The sequence below is a fragment of the Palaemon carinicauda genome, chromosome 22, assembly GCF_036898095.1.
Source record: "Palaemon carinicauda isolate YSFRI2023 chromosome 22, ASM3689809v2, whole genome shotgun sequence".
NCBI lineage: Eukaryota > Metazoa > Arthropoda > Malacostraca > Decapoda > Palaemonidae > Palaemon > Palaemon carinicauda.
The window spans coordinates 4,008,082-4,028,766 of NC_090746.1; the positions used below are offsets into that span (position 1 = coordinate 4,008,082).

The 20,685-nt window shown below is 38.6% G+C and overlaps 1 protein-coding gene across 1 annotated transcript; it reads right to left on the reverse strand.

Annotated features, from left to right (window-relative positions):
- Positions 1-18,656: 18,656 nt before the first annotated feature.
- LOC137616750 (KRAB-A domain-containing protein 2-like) lies at positions 18,657-19,361 on the reverse strand. Its single transcript, XM_068346751.1, has one exon. It carries the CDS (start codon positions 19,359-19,361, stop codon positions 18,657-18,659), a length of 705 nt encoding a protein of 234 aa, XP_068202852.1.
- Positions 19,362-20,685: the final 1,324 nt, after the last annotated feature.

The window sequence follows — 20,685 nt, forward strand, 5'->3', positions numbered from 1 at the left end:
AGATCCCAATAACTCTCTAGCAGTTGTATCTTAATAGGTAGCTGGTGCCCTGACCAACCTACTACCTGCAACATTAAAACAGAACTTTCATATATAAACTATAAAAAGAGACTTATGTCTGCCTATTCTACATAGAAATATTTGCTGCAAGTTTGAACTTTTGAAGTTCACCGATTCAACTACCTGATTAGGAAGATCATTCCACAAGCTGCTCACAGCTGGAGTAAAACTTCTATAACTCTGTGCAGAGCCTTACGATGGAGAAAGCATGACTTAGAATTAACTGCATGCCTAGTATTACGAAAAGGATGACACTTTCCGGCAAGATCTGAATGCAAAGGATAGTGAGAATTACACAAAATCTTATGCATAACAAACTAATTGAACGATGGTGCCAGAGATTAATATCTAGATCAGGAATAAGAAATTTAGTAGACCTGAAGTTCCTGTCCAGCAAATTAAGATGAGATTCAGCAACTGAAGACCAGACAGGAGAAAAAACTCGAAACAAAGCAGAATGAAGGTTAAAATGCTTCTTCAGAATAGATTGATCCCCAAAATTCTTAAAAGACATTCCCAATAAGCTATTTTTATTTGTGTAATTAAAGAAGTGACAGACTGAGACTAAATGTGTTTCTCAAAAGTAACTTTGCTATCAAGACTCACACTTAAAACTTAGGTCATACAGTTAAAAAAAACCTTATCAATGTTGAGATCCAGATGCTGAGGAGTCACTGTCCTCAACCTAGTTACAATCATACTTTGAGTTGTTAAGGTTCACCTTCATGCCCCATAATTTGCAACATGCACTAATTTTTGACTAGACCTCTATTACGGGATTCAGCAACCTCAGATCTATATTCAGGAGATAGAATTGATGCAAATAGAGTAACATCAGCTGCACATGCAACAAGCTTGTTTTCTGGGCCAAACCACAAAATTATGTGTACTGTATACAGTATGGTATGCAAAGTAGTAATGGTCCAGGAACACTAAAAAAAAACTTGTTTACAGCGGAAAGGAATGATCACATACAAATACAGTAGTTGTTTTTTATAATATGGAACAAAAATAGGATATTTATCACACTTCAAATAAAGATGTTCATTACTTTCACCATTCTCATAAGACGTGTGACCATCATAAGCTAACTTCTTATAATCTTTTTCTCGATTCCACAAATTCAAAATGCATCATGGCTCTGGGTATAAGCAGCCTGAATATCTTCAGAACAAGAGAAGTATTTTCAAGATAAGGTATTGCGAAGAATCGTATTTTAGAATACAATTATAGCAACCTAAATCATCTTAAAAGTCTTTAGTAGGTTCCTCAAATTTACTGGGATATGCATAATTTACCATTAAAAAGTTTTTAAGAAGTTCTCTTAGTAAATATATTTTTTTGCATTATGAACTTAATCATTCAAATGTGGCCTATTTATAAATAACAAATAAAAATACTAATTTTTATTAATGTCTTTTTAAACTCAAATTCATTAAGGGGTACAGTAAATAATAAACAACTATTTTTACTACATAAAATAACGAACAAATAGTTCTGTTCCATATTATACCAAACAACTATTCATACACAATAGCATAGTAAAGAGCACGTAAATATTCCTTTCTACTCCTAACAAATATTCTAAGTAATCATCATTATATATATATAAATTTTATATTATCTCCCCTTTCATAGTAGGAATACCTTAACGAGGGGGAAGGGTTTGCGTATCGCAATAATCAGCAAGGCTACACTAGTCGGGGCCACCCATACTAGGTTGGTTTGTTGTGAGCAATCAGACCAAAATCTCCCACCATCACCAATCCGTAGTGGCCTGCGTGATGATGAAAACTGGCCAAAATCGAGACGTGTATCACAACCACCCCCTTGGGCCGCAGGCCCCTGCAGCAGTGGAACAACTTCCCAAGGTAGTGGGCAGCTACATCCCACTACAGGTGGTGCTAAAAATCTCTGGACTAGAACAAACCACCTTTGGAAATGGAACCTTACAACATATAATGTTAGGATCCTGTCTAAAGAAGATCTTGCTATGATACTAGAAGAGCTGAAATAAATAAATTGGATAGGATCGAATGAAATTAGAGGAACTGGGGAATCTTATACTGTATAGAATTAAAAGAGGGCCATATTTTTTGTTTCAGAGGACACGAACGGAACAAAGTAAATGGAGTGGTTTTCCTTATTAATAAAAATCTTACAGGTAACATAGAAGAATTTACCTACAGCTGGTTCTCCTCTCTTCTTTTGACCTACTTAAGCAAGCATTGAAATCACCCAATACAAATGTAAATTGATTCTAATGTTTTATCATAGATATATCCAGATCTTCAGTGTTTCTCAGGGTAGTGTTCTTTGCCCATTACTACTTTTCATAGAACTGTATATACACATATGTGATTTGGCCTAGAAAACAAGCTAACTTCAAATGTTTTCGTTTCTTCAACAGCAGTTATTACTTTTACCCTAGTTGTTTTGTACATCATCTCTACTATTCTGACAACTTTTCTGGGACTATCATCTTCCTCAAGCACCAAAACATCACTTCTCTTGGTATTCTGTCACAAGCCTTCTCTAGATCTACAAAAGAACAGCATAGCTGGTTTCCCTCTAGCATATTTTCCTGTAGCGGCCTTACTATAAAGATGGCATCCACACCCCCTCTTCCCCCATGAATCTATACTGCTCTCCCAATCTTTACAATCTCTATAGTATCTTGATAATTTTAATCTGAAACTCTGATGGATCTAGTGCTTTACCATCTTTTATTTTACCCAATGCCTGCTTCACCATCACTGTCCCATTCACCCCAACTCTTCTCTTACATTTTAAATATTAATTTAATAGCTGTTCATTCTCTCCATCTCCTCTTAATGTCTTCATCTCTATGCAGTATATTTCCATCTCTATCCCCGATAACTCCCACTTGCTACAAATCCTGTCTTTGCCTTTTCCTTAATTTTGAAATCTTATAGATATCATTTTCTCCTTCCTTTGATCCTAGCCTTCATTCAATTGCTCTACCACTCTTTCAATAGCTGTACCTACTTTCCTCCTAGAATCTTTTTCCTCTTTTCTGTACCGTTCCTCTGCACCCTCTGAATACCATATTTCTTTGCCCTTAAGCCTTCAATTTTCTTTTAGCCGACTCTTGCTCCTCTCTGACCCACCACTTTTCTCCTTTCGACACACCATATCGGCTGGCTTTTCCCTGCAATTCCTCTGCTTCTCCTACACATACTGCATTTCTTTCATACCCACCCAGACATTTCCCATTCTGTTACTCTGTCCACTCTCTAAGTTCAACCTTTCAGTCGTTTTCCTCATAATCCTCTTAAATAGCTCGCCCTTTTCTCCTTTAATTTCCCAAACCTTAACTCAAGATTTCCTCTCTCATCTTGGTGTTTCTACCTCTCATTTTAAAATCCATACCTACTTGTCTATGCTGTTAAACACATGCTTCCTGAAAATTACTTTCCCGCCCATAACATTGTTCTCATCGACTCGTCTAACCACAATGTAATCTATTTGCTGTGGCCTGATTGGTAACGTCTCTGCCTGGTGTTTGCCAGACGGGGGTTCGAATCCCTCTCAGACTCGTTAGTGTCTTTAGTGTCTGGAACCTTACCATCCTTGTGAGCTAAAGTTGTGGGGGTTTGGGGGAACCTAGAGATAATCTGCCGAGTCATCAGCAGCCATTGCCTGGCCCTCCCTGGTCCTAGATTGGGTGGAGAGGGGGCTTGGGCGCTGATCATATAATATATGGTCAGTCTCTGGGGCATTGTCCTGCTTGCTAGATCAATGTCACTGTCCCTTGCTTCTGCCATTCATGAGCGGCCTTTAAACCTTTAAGCATAGAGTGAGAAATAGATGCCGAGTAGCAAAAACGAGGAGGGAGAGTGAAAAAGAATCTAAATGACTATACAAAGTTGTTTTATTGTGAAGTAAATACCGAGGGAAAGGTTCATGAACAAATTGACTCTTAAATATAGGATGAAAATGAAGAGATGGTGCCATCTGTGAATGCAGTCATGGGTTGATGGATGGAGTATTTTTGAAGATTGGTAAAATGTGTATAAAACAGAGGCAGAACTGAGTGACGCAAGACTTAAAAATTCAATGTAAAGCTGGGAATGCTTGAGGAGGTGACTAATACGGATAAAAGAAAGGTGATCAAGATGTGGATAAAATTATAATCATCAGGAATTGAGAGCGTTACATTAAGTGAAATACTGTGATATGACGGTTATAGCGTGATTGATTGGCTGAACAGGGTTTGTGAAGTATATAAGCATCAGGTAAAAACATCTCGAAGGAATGGGCGAGAATAATAGATTATCAGTTGCGTAAAGATGCTAAAAGGAGACTATAAGTAGACCAGGTGTATGATATGGTTATGGTTGAGGAGGATGTCTGACAAAAATGATAAGGAAACAGTGTGGGTTTGGACAAGGAAGAGAATACGTGGATCCAATGTTTACTAGGAATAAGTGAAAAGTTTGAAAGTAAAGGTTTTATGGGGTATAGAAGTATATGGAATTTTTATGGAATGAATAGAGGCAAAGAGGAGGGTACTCACAATGTCTGGTAATTTAATGTTATAGAGCGTATTTAATATTTTTTTTATTACGGAACTGTAGAATGTTTGAGTAAGCAAGGGAGAGACGGATTTTGGTGTACAAGTGGGTCATTGGCAAGGGTCTCCATTCCTGTTCAATATCTTCATGAATGAATTTGATTAGATAGAAGAGGAAATGTTGAACAGATGTTGTAAAAGCTCTATTATTGAAAAGAAATTGCCTTAATACCCAGGAAGTGTACAAGGGAGTGTAGGATAGAGTTGAATGCGCAAATTGTGCAGGGTGTCCGACGCACTGCTGATGAATACTCTCTGTAGGTGTATGAAGCATCTAATGATGTGAGAGTTTTACTGCACTTCAGGGTTCATCAATGATTCAATAGTTAAGTAACCATGTGCCAGAAAGTGTTGTTGTTCTATGAGGTATTATATATATATATATATATATATATATATATATATATATATAAATACACACACACATATATACATACACACATAAATACATATATATATATGTGTATATATATGTATATATATAAATAATATATATATATATATATATATATATATATATATATATATATATATATATGTATATATATATATATATATATATATATATATATATATATATATAAATTATGCAAGTGAGCAGTTAGGTTGTAACAGAGTTGTGGTGAATACAACTGAGCTATTAAACAATTATCGAGTTTATATAATTATTCTAAAGAGATGGAGAGAAAGATTGAGGAAACGTTGAGAGAGGAACAACAGGATTTAAAAAAGGTAGAAGTTGCACTGACCAAATTTTCATTTGGAGACATGTACAGTAATGTGTAGAATAAAGAAATCTCCTTTTGATGGCATTTGTGGACTATTAAAAAACCTTTGATAGTGTGCAACAACCAATTTTTGTGGAGAGGCCTGCATTATTTTGGAATTCCTCTTTAATATGTGAATTTGATTAAGTCTGGTCATGAGCATAGCTAGTGCAAAGTTAATGTTAGTGGAGTCCTTTCAAATGAATTTCCAGTGAACAGTGGAGTACTCCAAGGGAATGTGTTGTCACCTATGTTGTTTATCCTCCTCATAGATTTTGTAATGTGTAGAACATTCGGAGATGGTGGAGAAGGATTAGACTTGATTGGTGATAGGAAATTAGCAGACCTAGAATATGCTGATGATGCTGACCTTGTTAGCAAAACACCAAAGGATTTGCAATGCTTGCTTTCCAGAATGCATGAAATATCACACGAGGTTGAGCTCAAGATAAACAGAAGAAAGACAGTGATGATGAGAACGGAGTATGCAATGGAAGATGAAATATCATTGGAATGAGAAAGGATTAATGAGGTAAAATCATTTAAATATTTAGGAACTATGATGTCCAATACATGTTCTTTAGAATTACAATTTAGTGAAAGATTGAAAAAAACAAATCAGACAATGGCTAGGTTAAGTAAAATTTGGAAATCAAATCGCCTGAAATTACATAGAAAATCAGACTATAGGCTACATCAGTTTAGTGAGATCGGTGTTACTATATGGACATGAATTATGGTATGACAATGAAACAATCACCTATAGATTTAGTAGAGTCGAGAACAAAGCCCTCAGAAGGATATTGGGAGTTAAATGGGAGGACAGGACCAGAAATGAAACTATAAAAGAGATTACTCGAGTGCCATATGTGGATGAAATCATAGTGAGGGGTAGATGGAGATGGTTTGGGTATGCTCTTCGCACTCCCTAAGAGGGATTAGTTCACCAAACGTTCAGCTGGGCTCGACAAGGCACTAAAAAAGTTGGAAGATCCGGGCCTACATGGCTAAGGACTATGAATTGTGAAATAGGAGAGGATGATTGGCAAAGTATTGAATAAAAAGCTCAAGATAGAGATGACTGGCGACATCCAACAGAGGCATAGGAGGAGATGATGATGATGATATACACGAAGCAGTGAGCAAGAGCATCACAAAAATTAAAACATAATCAAACATGAGCTAGCATGCTAACACAAGTTGTTCCATTAACTATTAACAGTGTAAGGAAGAGTGCGTGCTAAGATAAAAAAAAAGGAAGACTGTTACAGTGTATGACTGTATGAAACACGTGAGGTACATGGCTCCCCCTTGAAAATGACTTACATGTGAAATAGGGAGCCGTGCTTTAGAGAGCCGTACTGTGGGTGGACCATCTGGCAGGAGATATATAGGTTTTAGGCAATCAATTGACACCCAGTCTTCTTTGCCATGAATGTTAATTAAGAATGCTTTCGGCATACAACGGACTACGAGGAAAGGGCCCGTGTAAGAGAGCGATGGCTTGCTAGTGTTGTTGTGCAGGAAAACCTGTGTTGCTGAGTGCAGATCTGTCAGTATGTGTTGCTTCACTGGAGGCTTGTAAGTCTGGCGGCTTGGAGTAAATTTTATTTCCTCACAATGTGACGTAGATGCTGGAGATTGTCGGAGGAGGTTGCAGATGGAAAAAAATTTGCCAGGGATGACCAATGGGTCATCATACCCCATTTCAACTGTCGAGACATCCAGGGCGTCTTTAGAAGTGGTTCTCATTCCCAGGAGGACCCAGGGAAGCTGGGCAAACCAGTTGGGGTCCTAGCAGTGGGACATCAAAGCTGCTTTGAGGGTGCGATGAAAACGTTCAACCATCCCGTTGGCAGCAGGGATGTATGCGGTTGTCTGATGAAGGGTGGATTCCAGGAGATTTGTTAATGATGTCCACAATTGAGAGGTGAAAGTGGTACCCCTGACAGAAGTAATATGCTCAGGGATACCAAATCTTGCTATCCATGCTGAGAGTAAGGCAGATGTACATGAGTCAGACATTGCAGTTTCTATGGGAATGGCTTCAGGCCAGCGAGTGGAGCGGTCGACTATGGTAAACAAGTAACGATGTCCGTGTGATGTGGGTAGGACACTTACTATATCGACATGAATGTGGGCAAAACGACACTGAGGTAGAGGAAAGGGGTCCATTACTGAATCCGTGTTTCAATGTAATTTTGAAGTTTGGCATGAAGTATAAGTGCGGACTCAATCCTTAGCATTCTTAGTAATGTCGTGACAAATTAACTCGTCTCCAGTAGCTGTGCAGTAGATCAGTGCCAAGGATGTGAAAGGCCATGAATGAAATCAAACATCTGTTGGCACATGGGAGTAGGTATCAATGGTCTAGATCTACCAGTACTAACGTTGCAGAGGAGGGTGGGGTTGGAGTCATCGAGGGGGACCTTGTCCAAATAGAGGGATGTGCAGGATGTCCTACATGCTTGGTACTCTGGATCTTTTCATTGGGCTTCTACTGAGGAGTTGTAATCCAATCTTAGGTGAATGGCGGCCAATATGCTTCTTGACAGGGCATTGGCAATGGGATTCATTTTTCCAGGGACGTGTTGAAGGGTACAATTGTATTCAGCCATGGTAGAGAGATCTCGGTGTTGACAGGTGGACCAGGCGTTGACTGTCGAGTGAAGGCATGCACCAGAGGCATGTGGTCCGTGCAAATGAGGAAGGGCGTACCTTCCAAGAAGTGGCGAAAGTGACAGACAGCCAAGTGCACTGCCAGTAATTCGCGGTTAAAGGTAGAGTAGCTGGATTCGGCCATGGACATTTTTTTACTGAAGAGGGCTAATGGGCGGGGTGAGCCAATGACCACCTGCTCGAGCAATGCACCAATAGCGACGTCATTGGCATCAGTGGAGAGGAGAGGTGCATGTGGCACAGGAAAACCGAGAGCAGCAGTGGTTGAAAGAGCATTCTTTACATTGTAGAAGGCCGTTCCGTGAAGGGGACCCCACTTAGGTCTTTTGGCTTGCCCTTGACGGAGGTGTAGAGGGGGCAAGAGTGGCGGCGATGGCTGGCATGAAACGGTGATAATAGCTGATCATTCCCAAGCATTCTTGCAGTGCTTTGATAGTCGAAGGCATGGGGAGGTTCTGAAAAGCTGCTACCTTCTTATGGAGGGAGTGGACTCCTTCAGGAGTGATGTGGTGCTCTAAGAATGATACTTTGTTGGCGCCAGAGGTACACTGTCATACCGCTTACAAGGATGTTTTGTTGTACTCTGGGGTGGGGGTCTGTGTCCTACCGCATTCACATCAGCTTCGGTCGATGTTGAATAGTTGTCCAATTTTTCAGGAGTGGAAGCACTGATGGAGGTCTTGAAAGGGAAGTGGCTCTCCATAAGGGCGTCGACTTTGGTCATCAGGTCCTTCATGGACAAAATATTGTCATCAGGAATGGCAGGACATACGGTTTGGTGTAGGCGCCGTACCCAAAGGGCATAAAGTAGATTCACTTCTCGAGAAGGGCTGTCTGTGGCAGGTTGCGGGTGAGCAATACTGGTCATTTCTCTAAGGGTGAGCAAAGACTTTAGGTCCCCCCAACGGTTGTTGAGAGAGCTGAAAAAGCTTGGCTACACGGGCAGCTGGTGATGGTGAGTACAGCTCCAGGAGGTATGTTTTGAGAGCGTCGTATGCTATTGGGGTATCCCCTTGTTCGGAGATTTCTGGGAACATGTCCTCTGGGATCGCCGTGAGGACATAGTTTGCTTTACTGCTTGAGAGAATCATGCCCTTGATGTGAAACTGGACTTCGGCATACTGAAACCAGGTGAACGCTACTCCAATGAGGAAAGGCAGCAGTTTTATTAAGGAGGCAAGTGAGGAAGAGTCAGGTTCGGTGGGCGGCATCAGCAAACAATAGGCCAGGCACAGCAGTGAGGGGGATGGCAGAAGGGAGCGTGTACTCCAGTGGTCAACAATTGTGCGAGTGAGCAGTTATGCTGTAACTGAGAGGCAGGGTGAATGTAACTTAATAATCATCAAGTTTATATACACTAACTTGCGAGCAAGAACGTCACAAAAATTCAAACGTGAGCTAGCATGCTTACAGGGGTTGGTCTATTAACAATGTAAGGAGGAGTGAGTGACAAAATAAAAAAGGAAAACCGTTATAGTGTACGAGCATGTGTGAAACGTACAGTACAATATATATATATATATATATATATATATATATATATATATATATATATATATATATATATATATATATATATATATTAATAGCTAAGCTACAACCCTAGTAAGAAAATCAGGATGCTACAAGCTCTAGTGCTCCAACATGGAAAATAACCCAGTGAAGAAAGATAATATGGAAATAAACAAACTTTTACCAGAACTAACGAATAAAAAAAATATTTAAATTTCAGTAACAACGTCAATATATAATGTCATACATAAACTATGAAGTCTTATTAAAACTCTCTCTCTCTCTCTCTCTCTCTCTCTCTCTCTCTCTCTCTCTCTCTCTCTCTCTCTCTCTCACATGACTTGAGAACTATTTGGCATTTTCCCTTCCACTTTAATGCGCAATAACCAATAGAAATAACAATAAGTCTATACAATAAAAAAAACAATTTATAGTTTTACATGGTGCAAAGAAACACTTTCTCAATTTCTTTATTTTTAACAAATTCTTTTCACAGTAAAGTATCGAAATCTTGGTTTTAACCTATTATTTTGCAGTTTCAATTTTTACAGTTATGTTACAATAGAAGGAAAACGTTCAGTTAGAGTGACATCTTAACATGAAAAGAAAATATCGTTAAACTTACATTTACAATTGTTTGTTTTTTTAATTGATTGCGTCATTCCTCGTTCATCTTGTGAACATGTTCTGAAATTCTAAGAATTTTTTGAGGAGGGGAGCTAGATCGCAGACCTCCGCCGCGGCAGCTTATTTTTAGACATTTTGCTCGACCTTAACATGGACCTTTGACCTTAACAATTATTGATTGGCGTGGATTTTTAAACACTCAAATATGAATCATGTTTGAAGTCTCTGTGACAACGATGTACAAACTTATGGCTGATTACGTGAATTGGACATTTTGTTTGACTGTGACCTTGACCTTCCAAAATTTCATCATTCCCACCTTCTTACATAACAGTTAATCCAAGCAACTTTCAATGAATTTACTGCAATACAGATAATGAATCCTAATGATACCTCCCAAATACTGACTATGGTAAGATATCTTTTGCTGAAAGAAGCATAATAATTCCAAGATTAGTGGTAAAAAGAACAACTACAATGACATGTACGCTAAAGTACAGGCTCATCACGTGTCAGCTTTGGTGATTTCTACAAACTAAAGAATAGGTAACAGGTGCTGATCATAATTACGTTCATACCTATCTCATCATCATCAACATCATCATCTCCTCCTACACCTATTGACGCAAAGGGCCTCGGTTAAATTTCTTCAGTCGTCTCAATCTTGAGCTTTCAAATAAATACGTCTACATTCATCATAGCCTAATTCACGCTTCACAGTCCTCAGACATGTAGGTCTGGGTCTTCCAACTCTTCTAGTGCCTTGTGGAGCCCAGCTGAATGTTTGGTGAACTAATCTCTTTTGGGAAGTGCGAAGAGCGTACCTAAATCGTCTCCATCTACCCCTAACCATGATCTTATCCACATATAGCAGTCGAGTAATCTCTCTTATAGTATCATTTCTAATCCTGTCCTGCCATTTAACTCCCAATGTTCTTCTGAGAGCTTTGTTCTGAAATTTACAAAATCTGTTGGATATTGTTTCATTGTCGTACCACGAGTCATGTCCAAACAAAAAACACCGATATCACTAAACTGATATATACTTAAACTAATTGCTTTGTTGCCAAATTTTCCTTATCAGCTACTGTACATGAGGCTTCACACGCCCTACACGGTTGTAGAGTAAACAAGATTTAATGTACATACAAGTAAGGCAGTTTATTAAGACGTGTATTCAATATAATGTTAGCCTATTTGCATGTTCGTGTTTATCTTGTATGCGTTGCTAATGCAATTATTCTCTCTCTCTCTCTCTCTCTCTCTCTCTCTCTCTCTCTCTCTCTCTCTCTCTCTCTCTTCTGAAAACTATTTAACTATTATAATGACTTCTGAACTTTTATGGTTTTAATTGAATTCTCTTTTATTTTTCATATATAATAAATGCTATCGGCGTCAATGACCTTAGATGTCAGGATGCCAGAAAACTTCCAATCAATCAATCAATCAATCTCTCTCTCTCTCTCTCTCTCTCTCTCTCTCTCTCTCTCTCTCTCTCTCTCTTTGCCTTAAAATCTAATTCATAATAACACGATCTGAAACATATACATGTTTTTTGGACACATCATACATTCTAAAACTTGTGAGTGTGTGTGTTTCAGAACGATAAAAATATTTAAATTCAACATTCACAGGAGTTGAGAAAGTTCTATAGGTAACCGGAAATGCGTAATTAAACCCCAACAAAGTGACATAACGACCGCTTAAGCCTTAACACACGCAGTATAACCAGGAAGAGGAGAGTACATTGCATTTAATCGCTGACACGTCCGTTATCCAGGTAAACATTTACCCCGGTTGCAATTAAGTTCATACTCGATGCTAGACAGCGCCTTGCCTTGGGATAACTCAGAAGTTATCAAGGTGGTAAAGAGTAACACATTATATCATTGGTTAAAAAACCATCTCGTTGATCATAGCGTTAGCCAATAATAGGATAAATTTTCATCTTTGTATTATCAAATATTGTGAGCTAGTACATTTATTTCATATCAATGCATGAAAAAAAATATTAATGGATTCACTGTTCATAAGAGAAACTTGCGTTTAAAGAATTCAACTCGCGATCACGCAATCTGATTTATTTTTTTTTCCTGATTCGTTAAAGCACAGTAACGCACTCAAACATGGCCGCGAACGCGCGCTCTCACACACAGAATAGATGATCGGTTGTTGAGAGCGATTAAGTTTTCATGTTGGAAGCAAATTATGTGCTAGGCAGCTACAGTAATTAGTGTTGTGAGAAAAGTTCCATGTCTCCATGACCATACAATATCTTTAGGAATGGTGGAAAGATGCGAGAGGTTAGAGAAAGGACACTGGATGCAGGCTATATGCAAAGTTATGGGATGAAGAATGGCTTGATGTTTGCAGACGAGAGTAATGAGAGCTGTGAAGAGAAACTGTAAAACTGGTAGAGTTTGGGGGTAAATAGAAACCCTGGATATGGACTAACGAATGTTAGCATGGGCAGAAGAAGAATGGAAGGGGTTGACTCATATGAGTATCTTTGGGCAAATGTGATGAATGATAAGATGAAAGGGGATTCATCACAAAATGCTTCAAGCAAGAAAGATAGATAGATATGAGCAAAGGATTGGCAAGAACCTTGAATTGTTTGTAAAAGCCATGGTAGGGATGTATAAAAGGACTGTTGAACCAACCGTCCTTTATGGAAGTGAAGTGTGGACATTGAATGTCAGTGAAAGAAAAGAATTGAAGCCGTTATGGTAAAATGCGGTATATATGGAATAAGAATAGGTGAAGATTGTAATAACACATAGGAAGTGATAACTAGCATAAGTGAAAGAATGGATAAAAGTATCTTGAGGTAGTTTGGTCCCGTGGAAAGTGGACGACAATAGGTTAGTAAGATGTGTGTATAATTTAGAAGTGTTGGGAAGTAAGAGGAGAGGGGGATCTAGAAAGGATTGGAAAATATTTAAAAGGTATTTTGGAAAGGGCCTTTATATCTTATCCCTAAATCTTCTGCCGATTCAATTTAATCTAAATCAGCAACAAATGAAATAGTATAAATAATATTTTGGCCTTAAACTGATCATTGAGACGACTCAGGATACTTAGTTTTATGAATGCAATCCACTACAGCTAGGCCGCCTGTTAGGTTTTAAAGGTTTAAAGTCTACTCATGAATGACAGAGGCAGGGGCAGTAACATTGCCCTAGCAAGCAGAACCATGCCCTAGATACTGACCATATATGCAAACGATCTGCCCCTAAGCTCCCTCTCTACCCATGCTAGGACCATGGAAGGAAAGGCAATGGCTGCTGATGACTCAGGAGGTAGACCCATAGACTCCCCCCAAAACTCCATCCTTACTTCACAGGGATGGTGAGGTTGCGAAGTCCAAAGGAGCTACCGAGTTTGAGCAGGGCTCAATTCTTTAACTGAGCCAAATAAAGGAGATATGTTGAGATCAAAATGTATACTTACACATAGTCTTTCTTAACTTCCATTTTTAAAAGGAAGGGCCAAGAAAAGGTGGCCCAAACATTGTCTACTTCAAAGTTAACCTAGATGTCTAGCCACAGACATTCAGAAGTATTTGACAGTCCCAAATATATTAATAATAAACTATCTATAGTAACCTAGAACATAAGGATGCTACAAAACCAGACTACTGACAAAACTACGGGACCACCCAAAAGAACTGCAAAAGTTCCCAACAAACTTCATAAGATACAATATAGACATTGCTCCATTAAATGAGCTGCCTCCCAAGTAAGGACTATCTCATTGAATAGGGTGAGGGATATAGTCCAGTGGGATAGAAATTTTGACACAAATTTGTATTTTATATAATGTTTTAGTGTTGTTTTTTTGGTTAATAAGGCCATGAAGATTGAAAATAATCTGGGTACCAAGCAGACACCCTTGGGAATAACGTGCTATTGATGAAATTAAAGATGCCCGACAATACAGGGTTTACTATTTCTATTATCTTCATATCTTGACTTGTGATTGAGATATAGACCTCGTTTTGATGCCTAAATGTAGTTTTTTGCGGGTTGAGAATGATAATGAAAAATAGAATAATCGTCCGCAATAAATTTGTTAATGCAGTATTAAATAATACACAAAACAACCAAGTGAACAGTATGCAACTTGTCACATTTTTAAAACTTTTTCAGTTTCAAACTAAGTTTTACATGCTTAACCATACCTTAAAGCACATAAATCAAATGCTGATGACAGAATAATCACTCCAAACACAACATGCTCTGAACTTCAATGTAATAAGGACTCGAAGCAATTACTCGCAACAGAGACAAAAACACAGATAAAAAAAAAGATAAAATATGAAGGGCAAGTTTTAGAATTAGAGGTTTAGGCCTACTTCTTTATTACTACAGCAGAAAGTCATCAGCATATGTGATGTCCCCATCATCATCATCATTTCCGTCATCAGTGACTTGAATAGCTGTAATAATTAGTTGGATTTTTCTTTCTTCACTTCCCTGTCATGTACAGAAAATGGAGCACGAAAGTTGAATAGAATTATAACTGCAGTGTAATGTTAGCCAAGGCTGAGAAAAGGAACTACACTTGATCAATCTGAGGACTTGAACTGGCGCTGAAGACATCTGGTGGAAGAGTAACTGGGGATATTGGGTTCAACCCATCACTGAGTGACCAACCAAAGTGAAGTGGGTTAAGAACAGGAGATCAGGATCTAATGTACTTCTCCAAATAGCCGCCTGTAAATGAGCTCTATACACATGCTCTATGGAAGCCTCTGTTGTGGGAGGTAGTGAATTTAGATTAGGAGCTGCATTTAACTTCTTATTGGTGTCTTCATTTCCATAACATGCTGCCATGAATTTGGTTGGCTTTTTTATTACATTATTCACATCTTCCTGTACAACACCAAGTTTGCAGAGTGACTTTCCTGACCATATTATTATTATAACTGTGTGTTTACCAATACCAGAGAGACATGGAATGGTATCACAACCTGATAGACTGTGGGTAACTAAGAAATCTGGAATGATATTGGCATGTTGTGCTGTAGGAGCTTTAATGTCAACACTTGCCCTTCCAGGACATGTAATAGCCATACCGAAGCTACATGACATTTATTTCATCACAGAATTACGTAACACAAACATATCTGTATCATCTCCAATTACTCACATACTCTTCATTTCAAGGCTGAATGCAAGATAAATAATTTCTTGTACAATGATATCAGCCTCCTCATGTGTAGCACTGTGACCAGGTCGTTGATGTATTTCTTCATCACTTCATTCACATGCAATGGGGTCGAGCCCAGTGGTGACAAGTTGCTTGCCATTGTTTGGCAACTGGCTGTGTTGACCTTTCAGGTATTTGCAGATCGGCAAAATAAGCTATACTTTGCTGTGTTACACTGTCAAAAATATCTTTTGAGAGGGAAAAGGCATATCCGTAGACAACTGATGTTGACGGCTAGCATAGTTTCCGGCTCACATCATTCTCATTTGAATAATATCTGTCAAATATCAGGTACGTGTTTGCCTTCTACAAACAACGTAATGTGTAAGATACAACATTATTGACAAAATCCCCCATGGTACCATGGCATGACCAGTTTACCACCCCAAGACAACACACTTATCAAAGACAATTTCATATGCTGAACCTGATCGATGGTCAGTCACCTATATTTTCAGTTTACACTTTTAAAAGTAGATTTTGAAGAGGCCACATGCATTATGCCTAACTTCTCATCAAAGAAGGATGGTGGTATAGCTACAAGCTCGTAATCAACATCTGTCAATCCTCTCAAGTATATCCGGGTTGTATCATGCACATGGACATTGTCGACTTTGTTGTTTCTTGGACAATGACAATAAAGCTATTGGCTTGGAAAACGGCTTATGGTACTGTCAGGCCAACCATTATTAAGGCTGTGCATGAGGTCAAGACCAATTTGAAAAGAGGAATCAACATTTATTGGATCTGGATTGACTCATCCTATGACAATGTTCACAGGGCCCCCAAGATGACTCTTGGGTGTAAATGGGCCAATGCAGTTAAAGAGTTTGTTCTTGACCTTTTCTCTATCACTGTGATCAGATTGAATCCATGAACTTTCTTCTTCCTTGTGCCTCATCACATCTGACCATTGTTCTCCCTCTATCGTGAACATCACAACCATCTTCAGCTATGTACAGATGTGTAGACTAAGGACCCATCGTTAGATGGCTGAAGAGGGATTCCTATCATGCCACCAGGTTCATGACCATAACGCACGAACGTTGATTCTAAGAACTGATCCAGTGAAACGCCATTCTATATGCCAGGCTGATTTTTCATTACATGATTGCCAAGCATGAACTCCCCCAGTACATCATCTGGCAAGTTGGCTAACAAAAGCAGGTAAAACAATATGCATAACTATGTCTTTTGTTTATGGTAACTTTTAATAATTCATTTGGGTGTTATCTATACTTATTACCCAAACCTAAAATCAAAGGAATTACATTTATACCACTGGTGTTTGATTATAATTTTACCCCTTACACGTAACTGATCATTGATAATGATCCTATCAAAATTAAGTTTGGTGTTTTTTGTCAATTTTGCCCAAAACTATAACATTGCTCTTGTAATATGTCAGTGAACCATCCCCATCACAGATTCAAATCATAAAAAAAAATTAATTCCTTGACCATAAAAATACACTTTCTGACACCATAACATCTCTATGTCAAATATAAGCTGGTATATGGACAACAATGTAACGGATAATTGAGTATTCATCGCCATCTTTAATTTCATTAGTGAAATTTTCCCCAAGGGTGCCAGCTTGGCACCTGGTATAGTATTGTTCTGCGCGGTTCTCCCAACCACAAACAGCAATAAAAGATGTATTAAACACAAATCTGAGTCCAGTAATACACTTTCTTGAGGGGTTTAGCAAAGGATTCTAAGTAATGGTTTTGGAGTATAAATCATAATACTCGCACACCTACCTTATGGTCCCAAATCCTCATTTGGTGTGTTCGATATGTGGCAAAGTAAGAAAGTCCAAGTTTGGCTTACTGAAGGATTGCCTTGCCTACATCATGGCTGAGAACTATTCACAATACATTCACATTAATTGAGAAATTTTAAATGCTCTCAAAGGTAACGATGACCTGTTACTATATAGTTAGTTAATATATACAAAATTGACATTCTCATAAAATATAAGACACAGGATAATGTTGCGAAGCTTACCTTTAAAGGTATGGCAGAACAAAAGTCTTGTGAACTTATTCACTGGCCAAATATATAAATAAATCTGTAAACATCGTATAGCCCACCCTCCCCCGTTATCCTCAACAGATGAAGCTTCATAACCCCGAATCCCCTACTGTTTCTACCTTAGCGGTCATCAAAGGTGACCGGAGGAAGCAGCAGGGACTACCGGAACTACGTCACAATCGCTCGCCATTTATTCCCATTTCTAGCACGCTCTCTTGCCTCTCTCACATCTATCCTTCTATCAACCAGAGCTTTCTTCACTGTCTTTACATACATGCCTCTGATGTACATCTGCTTCCACACCACTATTTGCTGCAACAACAGACCCCAAGTACTTAAACTGATCTACTTTATATATATGTTACGGTCATTTTGAGGAATTGGTCATTTTGCAAACTGCCCGGTCATTTTGGAAAATGACCAAAATATCTGTCAGTATGCAAAATGCCCAAATAATTGTGGACATTTTGGAAAATGACCTGAAGTTTGGTCATTTTGCAAAATGACTATTAGTATCGTTGGTCATTTTGTAAAGTTACCCCAATAGCTGCTGGTCATTATGCAAAAATAAACAAATAGTAACTTAAAATTGATTAGGAAAAGTCTAAGTATTAATAAAGGTGTGTGATTTATTTATTCAACATTAAAAACTTACATTACACATTACAAGTATATTTGAATATTGAAAGAACTAAAACTGAACTTGAAAATTATTTCAACAATTATCAAAATTAGCATTATCTGACTTGTTTGAACAAGAGTTGCTGCATTTACATCTGCTGTTGCACAATACTCCGTTTTTGAAGCATTTACAGCGTCTGCTCCGACATGACTGGGTGCAGCTACACTTACTCATCCCCTGGCCATGTCCCATCGAATGTGCAATAGCTACCTCTCGCAGACTTCACTTTGCGATCCTTTATTACCTCTTCGAGTGACATAAATTTTTCAGCACATAAAGTGAACTGATTCCGACTGTACACCAGTTTAAGTAAACCATGTTTTGTCCCTAGTTTGTAAGTTCCGCCATCCATTGTCTCAGTTATAATTGCCTTTGCATTCGCAAACTCCGCTCGTCCACGGTCAACAAGTGGAATCGGAATCATGACAGTGTCCCCTGCAAGGGCTGGCTTGAAACGCTGTACTGATTTATCCTTCATTTTTTAGCTTGCTTCTCGTTGTATTTTCGATTCCCTTCGTTCAGCCTGAATGCTACGATTTCTATTGCATAGGCAACAGAGCACAGGGTCATCAACATTGTCATTTACAGTTGAACAACACTGACCAGAAGGATGACATGGAATGTTTTGACCACACGAGTTGCAATTTATGGCACAACTTTCAGCACTTCTCCCCTGTTCTACATTTTGATCTTCTTCATTAACTAAACAAAGTGCTTCTGCAAGCTGCTCCTCTGTCTCCATGCCTTCCATTATTTCTTTTGGTATGTTGACAGGAGAAATACCAAGATGAGCCTTTTCTCCGTACATGGCTTCATAAGGTGTCCTGCCAATTCCAGAATGGAAGCACGTGTTTTTCTGCCACTGAACAAAGCGCAGTCCATTTGACCATTGTGTAGTGTTGTTATCTTTTATCCAGCAAGCGAGTATTGCTTCAACATCTCTGTTTGCTCGTTCCACGGAACCCTGTGATTGAGAATATCTTGGTTTCCCATGAACTAGCTTACATTCTGGCCACATAGCCAGAACTTCCTTGATTACCTTATTTGAAAATTCTCTCCCATTGTCAGAGTGAAGAGTATGAGGGGCTCCTTTATCACAGAAAATGTCAACCAGGTGAAAAGCTACCTCCTCGGCAGTCTTAGTCTGTAGGGCTCGAAGGCATATCATCTTGGTCAAGTGATCCATTGTGAAGCTTTTCAGTGTACAATATACTTGCAACAAATAAGTGATGAGAGGAGCACGAATATTTCCGTCCTCGGCCGAACCTCCGAAGGAACTAACTGACACTTAGACTTTTCCTAATCAATTTTAAGTTACTATTTGTTTATTTTTGCATAATGACCAGCAGCTATTGGGGTAACTTTACAAAATGACCAACGATACTAATAGACATTTTGCAAAATGACTAAACTTCTGGTCATTTTCCAAAATGACCACAATTATTTGGGGATTTTGCATACTGACAGATATTTTGGTCATTTCCCAAAATGACCGAGCAGTTTGCAAAATGACCAATTCCTCAAAATGACCGTATATATATATATATATATATATATATATATATATATATATATATATATATATATATATATATATATGTATGTGTGTGTGTTTTGAAAAAGCAATTATGCCGTTGGTAAACAACAGATTTAATCATTAAAACTACCAGCAGAGACAAAATATTCAGAAAGTAATAAAGTGAAAATTAAAGTTAATTATGAAAGATTCCGAACTATGACACCCCCCCCCCCCCTGCCCCACAATAGTTACGCCACTGGTCAAGAGTGAAAAAGATAATACACACAGTATTGAGTTAGACACTTTTTAGGTCACCTTTTATTGGAACTGGTGTGAAACTATTTGTTTTGAAAAGAACATTAAAACCTGAGGACCTAATCTGACTGGTAAGAAAAGGGGGGCGAACATGCATTTGGGTAATATGTATTGTAGTAAAACAGTTTGACTATCTAAGAAGAGAACACCTGATCATTATTAAATAATTCTAAAGGTTTAAAGGCCGCTTATGAATGACAGAGACAAGGGACAGTGACATTGCCCTATCGAGCAGGACAATGCCATAGAGACTAACCATATATACATATGATTAGCTCCCAAGGCCCCTCTCCACCCAAGCTTGGACCAAGGATGACTCAGCAGACAGACCTATAGGCTCCCCAAAACCCCCAATCTTTAGCTCACACGGATGGTGAGGTTGCAGTGACCAAAGAAACTCACGAGTTTGAGCGGGACTCAAACCCCAGTCTGGCTATAACCAGTCAGGGATGTTACCACATCAACCACCACAACCCTGAAAAAGACAACAGGTTGTTTGAGGATCAGTTTCAAAAGTAACAGCACATGATGTTGACTAAGCGGGACAGAATGATTCCTAATGGCAGTAATTTCTTTAAATTTGATTTCCTCCCAGTGAGATGATCAATCGATCTTTCGAAATCGATGCGGATTTTGGTAAATGTCGTGTACATCCAAAGTAATTGTCCGACATTAT

Bases quoted from the DNA above. Each gene is read 5' to 3' on its own strand.
- LOC137616750 (XM_068346751.1), bottom strand. From the start codon at position 19,361: ATGGATCACTTGACCAAGATGATATGCCTTCGAGCCCTACAGACTAAG.